The 9,602-nt window shown below is 42.3% G+C and overlaps 1 protein-coding gene across 1 annotated transcript in view; it reads right to left on the reverse strand.

The window, feature by feature from the left end:
- The window catches only part of LOC106536439 (prolyl endopeptidase), a gene marked incomplete at its 5' end in the record, with an annotated part of 13,102 nt that extends 4,584 nt beyond the window's left edge, over positions 1–8,518 (reverse strand). Inside the window, 7 exon segments of the mRNA XM_014033723.1 lie at positions 2,591–2,782; positions 6,886–6,991; positions 7,540–7,661; positions 7,739–7,948; positions 8,023–8,153; positions 8,231–8,364; positions 8,444–8,518. Of these exon segments, the coding sequence (XP_013889177.1) occupies positions 2,591–2,782; positions 6,886–6,991; positions 7,540–7,661; positions 7,739–7,948; positions 8,023–8,153; positions 8,231–8,364; positions 8,444–8,518 (970 nt within the window).
- Positions 8,519–9,602: the final 1,084 nt, after the last annotated feature.

Raw genomic sequence — 9,602 nt, forward strand, 5'->3', positions numbered from 1 at the left:
CACACACACACACACAGTATATATACTTATATTAAAGTCCAAAAATAAAAACATGACAAATAATGGTCAACAGAAGGATAAATATGTTTATGAAATTCTTCTTAAACATTACCTTTATATTTTTAACAAACAAATCAAAATGAAGTCAATGATTTTCAAGTGGAATAAACTAAAGAACATTTCAATGTTCAAACTTTCCCATCATTCGTTCCTCCTGGTGGCTCTGAAGAGGTTTTTTAGGACTAAAAACTTAAACRTTTTGTTTATTCTCCACTGAAGCTGTTACAGACCCCCCACGCCCACCCCCAGACCCCCTAACTGGACCTATCTTCACCAGATCTTCTGAACCAAAACCCTGTTTTCTGATCTTTCTTTTGATATTTTCAGCTGACATGCAGTGGATCACAAGTTTATTTGAGTATTTTCTGTGTCACGTTGTTGAGAAGAAGTGACCATCTGATGGTGGATCAGAACCAGAAGCAGGTCATGGTTTGTCTGAAGGACAGGTGTGACTGCAGGTGTCGGCTGCAGCCAGCAGAGGACAGCCTAACATGAAGAATGTTGCGTAAACAGGAAACTGTTTCACTCAGATGCATCACAGACACTCATTAGGTTCTCCCTTTAGACATTAAGAAAACCCAGGTCCAATAATCTGATTAGAAAATAAAAAAGTGAGAATGTTGTCTGAGTTTAAGGAGAAAAATCTGATTTTAAATTTTTACCTGAAAAACAAACCTGAAGTTTTTACACCCAGCAGCTCAGAGATCGATTCATCCCTGATGTTTCAATAAATGTTTCTATTTAACATAACTTGTGTTTCTGAAAGTCCTGATCTGAGTGGCTCTTTGGGGGATTATAGGAGTTCAAAGGTCAGTGTTGTAAAACATTTAGTCTGAAGCTCTCTTGTTGTTTCTGTCTAATAAAAAGCTGCCCGGACACCTGATTCACTGTCAGCATCATGACTTCCCATCATTTAGATGAGTCAGAAAAGTCAAAGTGCGTGTTTCAGGATCCAGTTTCACTTTTTCGTAGAGTTCCCTCTGACGAAGGTTTTCAGCCACAGACTTCCCGAACCCTTCAGACAGATTCAGAGAAACACTTGGAGGAGTGACGTGTGGAAGTTCAGTTCCATGAAAGAGCCTGTTATGGGTTTCTGAAGCTTACTGGACTTTTTCCACCAGAAACTACAATAAACTAAGCAACGGAGCTCTGATGAAATCATTCCCACCCCTTTCTGTGTCAGAATACAACCAGACTTTAGACACTTTAGTTCCCTGACTTTTACTCAATCAGGACAAGAAAACGAGTAAGAAGTGAGATCCCACAGAGACCAGGATGTTAACATCCTGCTAACATCCTGGAAACATCCTGCTAACATCCTGGAAACATCCTACTAACATCCTGCTAACATCCTACTAACATCCTGGAAACATCCTGGAAACATCCTGCTAACATCCTGCTAACATCCTGCAAAACATCCCGTTAACATCCTGTTAACATCCTGCTAACATCCTGTTAACATCCTGGAAACATCCTGGAAACATCCTGTTTACATCCTGGAAACATCCTGGAAACATCCTGTTAACATCCTGGAAACATCCCGTTAACATCCTGCTAACATCCTGGAAACATCCTGCTAACATCCTGCAAAACATCCCGTTAACATCCTGTTAACATCCTGCTAACATCCTGCTAACATCCTGGAAACATCCTGTTAACATCCTGGAAACATCCCGTTAACATCCTGGAAACATCCTGTTAACATCCTGTTAACATCCTGGAAACATCCCGTTAACATCCTGGAAACATCCCGTTAACATCCCGTTAACATCCTGTTAACATCCTGGAAACATCCCGTTAACATCCCGTTAACATCCTGCTAACATCCTGCTAACATCCTGTTAACATCCTGTTAACATCCTGGAAACATCCTGCTAACATCCTGTTAACATCCTGTTAACATCCCGTTAACATCCTGCTAACATCCTGCTAACATCCTGCTATCAGTCAGTGTGCCCCAGGGCAGCTGTGGCTACAGTGTAGCTTACTGCTGAATGGGTGAATGTCTGAAGTGTAAAGTGCCTTGGGGTCCAAGTGGACTTGACAAGGCTCTATATAAGTTCAAGCCATTTACCATGATCCAAAGAACATCATCCCCACAGTAAAACACGGTGGTGAAGGCATCATGATGTGGGCCTGCTAGAACTCAGGTTTTAGTCCAGGTCCTTGTTTATAAGTACCTAAGACCTTCAGGTCTCTGCTAGAAAGATGAAGATCAACAGAAATCCATTTCATCTGAAGGAAATTTGAGTGTTTGAAAGTCCAAACCAGAGTCTGGACCCAGATCTGAGAGGAAACCTGTGGGAGGACGGTCCACAGAGATGTCCTCAGTCTGACACATTTGGACCTTGAGAGGACAAATCTTACCATGTCCAAGTGTGTCTTCCTGAGAGCACATGTTCATTTCTTTCTGTTTCTCCTCAAACAGACTGGTTTTCAGTTGAGTTGGACAGAAAATCTGAAGTTTAGAAATGATTTGTTGTCATTTTTAACCTGACCTTTCCCCAGGAGGAGATCTGTAAAACCTCACCCAGGACGTCCTGGTGGTGCTGCGGGATCAGGGTGGTCCAGTTCTGTCTGTCGGGTTTCTGAACGTCGATGTTGATCAGACAGTACCGAGGGGCGTTCAGGTTGGAGCGGAACGTGAACACGCTCCCTTCGTTGGTGATGTACGAGTACTGAGCTTCAAAGTTCTCCACCAGTTTGACCCAGGGCAGCAGACCTGCAGGACAGGAGGGACAAYTCACAYAAAGCTTTAAAAGATGGACTACGGTGGCCTGGAGGAACCAAAACCAGGTTTTCACAAGACCAAGTGTAGCCATGGCTGCCTGTGGGGCTTCTCACCACATAACAGGCCACAGCACTGAGTGGAGTTTCAACGAAAACACACACACACACACACACACACACAAAGGAACAGAGAGGGTGGAAACATGACAGTCCAGATGTTTTACTGCTGCAGCTGGATCCAACCACCTGCTCCTTAGAGCTCCAACAGGAAAAACTAAACTTCTACAAACAAAAAGTCTGAACAATTAAAGCAACAAATCTCTGAGGAAGAACAGAAACTTTAATCACAACTTCTGGAGAAACATGACAGAAAATGTTTTTATCACCTGCCACAGGTGAACAAACTGGTTTGACCTCAGGAATTCACTGGAAATCATTTCAGGGAACAGTTTCACTGTTCTTCAGCCTTATTACAGATGACTCACTTCATTTTCACTTTTCCACAGACACCTGGAGCCATGGCTTGTAAAGACCAGTTGTGTAACGTGATTATGGATTCACGAGCAGTCAGTGTGTTATCTGCAGCAGGCAGCCGAGGAAGACTTTTAACAAGCTGAAGAGCAAAGCTTCATCTCAAACCACGAACATCTGAAGACACTGGCTGCATCTTCAGCTAAAGTTTGGTGCTGTTACAAACTCTAAGATTCTGTTCACATGTTTCCTGTTCTGGATCTCCAGACTCAAAGATCCCTGATCAGCTGCTCACAGGAAACTCACAGCACCAGGAACAAAAGACAGCTCCAAATGAAACATCAGCCCTGTGCAATTATTACAAACTGAGAAGTTGATCCGTTTGGTGACTGAGCTGTTTGATGACTGAGCTGTTTGATGACTGAGTCTTTAGGTGACTGAGTCTTTAATGACTGAGTCTTTAGTGACTGAGTCTTTAGGTGACTGAACCTTTAGTGACTGAGTCTTTAGTGACTGAGTCTTTAGGTGACTGAGTCTTTAGTGACTGAGTCTTTAGATGATGAGTCTTTAGGTGACTGAACTTTGGTGACTGAGTCTTTAGTGACTGAGTCTTTAGGTGACTGAGTCTTTAGGTGACTGAGTCTTTAGTGACTGAGTCTTTAGGTGACTGAGTCTTTAGGTGACTGAACCTTTAGTGACTGAGTTTTAGGTGACTGAGTTTTTAAGTGACTGAGTTTTTAAGTGACTGAGTCTTTAGGTGACTGAGTCTTTAGGTGACTGAGTCTTTAGGTGACTGAGTCTTTATGTGACTAAACCTTTAGTGACTGAGTCTTTAGGTGACTGAGTCTTTAGGTGACTGAGTCTTTAGGTGACTGAGTTTTTAAGTGACTGAGTCTTTAGTTGACTGAGTCTTTAAGTGACTGAGTCTTTAGTGACTGAGTCTTTAGGTGACTGAGTTTTTAAGTGACTGAGTCTTTAGTAACTGAGTCTTTAGTAACTGAGTCTTTAGGTGACTGAGTCTTTAGTAACTAAGTCTTTAGGTGACCGAGTCTTTAGTTACTGCATCTTTAGTAACTGAGTCTTTAGTTGAAAGAGTCTTTAGTAACTGAGTCTTTAGTAACTGAGTCTCTAGGTGACTGAGTCTTTAGTAACTGAGTCTCTAGGTGACTTAGTCTTTAGTAACTGAGTCTTTAGGTGACTGAGTCTTTAGTAACTGAGTCTTTAGGTGACTGAATCTTTAGTAACTGAGTCTTTAGGTGACTGAGTCTTTAGTAACTAAGTCTTTAGGTGACCGAGTCTTTAGTTACTGCATCTTTAGTAACTGAGTCTTTAGTTGAAAGAGTCTCTAGGTGACTTAGTCTTTAGTAACTGAGTCTCTAGGTGACTGAGTCTTTAGGTGACTGAATCTTTAGTAACTGAGTCTTTAGGTGACTGAGTCTTTAGTAACTAAGTCTTTAGGTGACCGAGTCTTTAGTTACTGCATCTTTAGTAACTGAGTCTTTAGTTGAAAGAGTCTTTAGTAACTGAGTCTTTAGTAACTGAGTCTCTAGGTGACTGAGTCTTTAGGTGACAGGGTCTTTAGTAACTGAGTCTTTAGGTGACTGAGTCTTTAGTAACTAAGTCTTTAGGTGACCGAGTCTTTAGTTACTGCATCTTTAGTAACTGAGTCTTTAGTTGAAAGAGTCTTTAGTAACTGAGTCTTTAGTAACTGAGTCTCTAGGTGACTGAGTCTTTAGGTGACTGAGTCTTTAGTAACTGAGTCTTTAGTAACTGAGTCTTTAGGTGACTGAGTCTTTAGTAACTGAATCTTTAGTAACTGAGTCTTTAGTAACTGAGTCTCTAGGTGACTGAGTCTTTAGTAACTGAGTTTTTAGGTGACTGAGTCTTTACTAACTGAGTCTTTAGTAACTGAGTCTTTAGGTGACTGAGTCTTTAGTAACTGAGTCTTTAGGTGACTGAGTCTTTAGTAACTGAATCTTTAGTAACTGAGTCTTTAGTTGACTGAGTCTTTAGTAACTGAGTCTTTAGTAACTGAGTCTCTAGGTGACCGACTCTTTAGGTGACTGAGTTTTTAGTAACTGAGTCTTTAGGTGACTGAGTCTTTAGTAACTGAATCTTTAGTAATTGAGTCTTTAGTAACTGAGTCTTTAGTAACTGAGTCTCTAGGTGACTGAGTCTTTAGTAACTGAGTCTTTAGGTGACTGAGTCTTTAGTAACTGAGTCTCTAGGTGACTTAGTCTTTAGTAACTGAGTCTTTAGTAACTGAGTCTTTAGTGACTGAGTCTTTAGTAACTGAGTCTCTAGGTGACTGAGTCTCTAGGTGACTGAGTCTTTAGTAACTGAGTCTCCAGGTGACTGAGTCTTTAGTAACTGAGTCTCTATGTGACTGAGTCTTTAGTAACTGAGTATTTAGGTGACTGAGTCTTTARTAACTGAGTCTTCAGGTGACTTGAGTCTTTAGTAACTGAGTCTTTAGGTGACTGAGTCTTTAGTAACTGAGTCTCTAGGTGACTGAGTCTTTAATAACTGATCTTTAGTAACTGAGTCTCAAGGTGACTGAGTTTTTAGTAACAGTCTTTAGTAACTGAGTCTTTAGTTATTGAGTCTTTAGGTGACTGAGTCTTTAGTAACTGAGTCTTTTGTAACTGAGTCTTTTGAAACTGAGTCTTTAGTAACTGAGTCTCTAGGTGACTGAGTCTTTAGGTGACAGGGTCTTTAGTAACTGAGTCTTTAGGTGACTGAGTCTTTAGTAACTAAGTCTTTAGGTGACCGAGTCTTTAGTTACTGCATCTTTAGTAACTGAGTCTTTAGTAATTGAGTCTTTAGTAACTGAGTCTTTAGTAACTGAGTCTCTAGGTGACCGACTCTTTAGGTGACTGAGTTTTTAGTAACTGAGTCTTTAGGTGACTGAGTCTTTAGTAACTGAATCTTTAGTAATTGAGTCTTTAGTAACTGAGTCTTTAGTAACTGAGTCTCTAGGTGACTGAGTCTTTAGTAACTGAGTCTTTAGTAACTGAGTCTCTAGGTGACTTAGTCTTTAGTAACTGAGTCTAGTTGACTGAGTCTTTAGTAACTGAGCCTTTAGTAACTGAGTCTTTACGTGACTGTGTCTTTACGTGACTGAGTCTTTAGTAACTGAGTCTGTAGGTAACTGAGTCTTTAGTCACTGAGTCTTTAGTGACTGAGTCTTTTAGTGACTGAGTCTGTAGGTGACTGAGTCTGTAGGTGACTGAGTCTTTAGTAACTGAGTCTCTAGTTGACTGAGTCTTTAGTAACTGAGTCTTTAGTAACTGAGTCTTTACGTGACTGAGTCTTTACGTGACTGAGTCTTTAGTAACTGAGTCTGTAGGTAACTGAGTCTTTAGTAACTGAGTCTTTAGTGACTGAGTCTTTTAGTGACTGAGTCTTTTAGTGACTGAGTCTTTAGAAACTGAGTCTGTAGGTGACTGAGTCTTTAGTGACTGAGTCTTTAGTGACTGAGTCTTTAGTGACTGAGTCTTTACGTGACTGAGTCTTTAGGTGACTGAGTCTTTAGTAACTGAGTCTTTAGTAACTGAGTCTTTAGGTGACTGAGTCTTTAGGTGACTGAGTCTTTAGTGACTAACCTTCAGTTTGGATACAGACCTTTGATTCCGTGTGGAAGCTGCTGCAGGTCACAGTACCACAGCTGGTTTACAGGCTCACAGCCCTCGGTGATGGACAGAATTGCATATCTGCCATCATCTGATACCTGGTGAGAGGAGCAAACAGGAAACAAGTAGGAGTGAATATGGAACAAGTTAAAACAAAGTGAGAGCTCCAGAACCGAACCAAACTGAACAGTTTAGTCTTTGAAGGATTTCATGGATTAGTCACTAAATCAAACTAAATCTTCCTCAGGTGTTTGTTCTGTTTCACATTAGAGACAAACTGTCAGATGTTCACTGAAGAGTTTCACAAGTCGTCCTCCTTCTCCTCCTCCTTCTCCTCCTCCTCCTCCTCCTCATCATCATCATCATCATCATTCCCTTCAGTGCAACAAACCCTTGGAGAGGAAGAACCACTCACAGTTCTTTATGTGTGTAATTAACAGTAAGACTTGAACTGTCTCTGTTCCTTCTCCAGAACCACAGACAGTGAGTTGTTGTTCAGAGGAAGGTTCTGAAGGATTCTGGTGGTTCTGCTCACTGCTGGTGCACCTGAATACTCTGGGTCTGTCTGTGGACCAGGACTTGATGGGGTCACCCTGGTTCTGCTGAAGCTGGCTGTTGGAACAGGAAGTGACCCGAGCAGACTTACGGTTACAGAACTGTGCCACTTGGGATGGTCCGGAAACTCTGCGACCAGGACGTCTTCGGACTGTTTGGTTCCGATCACATGGTAGTAGAGCTTCTGGTTGATGTTGGAGGTGGTCTCTGTGCCTTCAGGGAGAGACAAGAGTAAAAACACAAGACATGTTCTGTGGACCCAGAACCCAGGCCTGGTTCTGTTTCCTCACCATCAGTCTTGCCCTCCTGTCGGGGGTAACAGTTATAAAAGACCCCCTTAGCATCGTGAGTCCAGGCCAGGCAGCTGAATTTAACTCTTTCCAGGACATCGGGCAGTGGACTGAGGTCATCAGCTTTCATGAACCGAACCGTGACCCAGTCAGAACCGCTGCTGCTCAGCCCGTATGCAAAGAATTCACACTCCTCTGACAGTCGACCCACTGAAACAGACACAGACGGAGGTGAGTGGTTCTGTACGCCGTCCATCCTGCTCAGGTTCTGTGCTTCGACCCACTCTTCAGAGCCACGGTACCGTCCTCAGACAGAGCGTTTGGGTCAAAGAAGACGGTGGCAGGAGCCTCCAGGGAGTCCTGCACATACAGAACGCTCTGGTTCTGAAGGCCTTTGTTGTGAAAGTAGAAGTACCTTCAAATAAAAACAGGAAGTGATGTCAGAGCAAGCTGCTGAGGTGTGTGTTGGTCCTGCAGGTGYACTGGTTCTACCTGGTGGCCCGTTTGTACGGGCAGCTGTATTTGGGATAGTCGTAGAGCTCGGTGAGGCGCTGCTGGAACCGGGACCGGACTGCACAGTTCTCCAGATACGGCATGGTCACTTTGTTCTGCTCCTCCACAAACGCCTGAACACAACAAGACAACACAAACCAGGTCAGTTCTGAAGGTTCTGTTAGAGAGAACCTGTTCTTTCTCCTCTGGTACCATGGTTTCTGCACTGTCCGGGTCCTCCAGCCAGGCGTACGGATCACAGACCTGAGTTCCATGATATTCATCCACCTGTTGCACAGATCAACAAGTTCAACAGGAAGAACAACACAAACAAACACAACAACAGTGTGTGGCTCTCAAACTGGGGTGTCTGGAAGTGTTTCTGAGGGTCGTCTGTCATCAGAGGCTTTAATGTCAGCTCATTATCTGCTCACCTGTCAGCTCATTATCTGCTCACCTGTCAGCGCTGGAATAATGTACAGATGTTCTGAAACACAACCATGACTCGTCACTTTTCACTGCTGAAGCTCCACAAAACAAATAAGCTGTCATTTACTGACAACAAGCTGCCCTCATATCTAAACCTCTGCCTGAGAACAAGCCTGGAGCTGCTGAGCTCAGGTTCAAGTCTGGATTAACTGGTAGTGAAACGTTTGGACCTCTCACTGTACTGATACCTGTGTCGTCTTACTTCTGTCTGCTCTGACAAGTGAAAATAAATGTCAGAAACTATGAGAACTGATTCATCTTAAAGAATAATCTGTTGTTGAAGTTTAATCCTGATAATCTATCATTTCTTTTTTCTGCTCATTTCTGCTTTTATTTCACTATTTCATATAATATTCTGTATTATTTCAGTTATTATGTAGCTTTTCCAAGCTAAATACACATTAGCAGCTTTTTATGCATACTTCATCAAACGTGCTCCTTCTGCTTCTTTTTGATCATTTCAGCCATTTTAACAACATTTAAGCTGTTTTCCTGCACATGTTGGCTGTTTTGGCCACATTAAAACAAACTGTATAAAGTAAGGCTGCACAACCTCACAGCCCACTGTACACGGCACAGGTGGGGACCTGAGTCACATGACTTGGTCTCGAGTCAGACTCGAGTCATTCATTTTAAGACTTTAGACTTGACTTGTGCACCAATAACTTGGGACTTGAATTGGACTTAAACCTGTTTACTTGAAAAGACTTGATTTTTATCCCAAATCTAAAGTTTAAAACACATATTTCTAAAGTTCACCCATTAAATTATTTCACTCATACTGTGTTAACAGACACACACCGTCCCTCTGTTCCACACTCCATACGTGTGTGTGTGTGTGTGTGTGTGTGTGTGTGTGTGTGTGTGTGTGTGTGTGTGTGTG

This window comes from Austrofundulus limnaeus, unplaced genomic scaffold, assembly GCF_001266775.1.
Source record: "Austrofundulus limnaeus strain Quisiro unplaced genomic scaffold, Austrofundulus_limnaeus-1.0 Scaffold1818, whole genome shotgun sequence".
Lineage (NCBI taxonomy): Eukaryota > Metazoa > Chordata > Actinopteri > Cyprinodontiformes > Rivulidae > Austrofundulus > Austrofundulus limnaeus.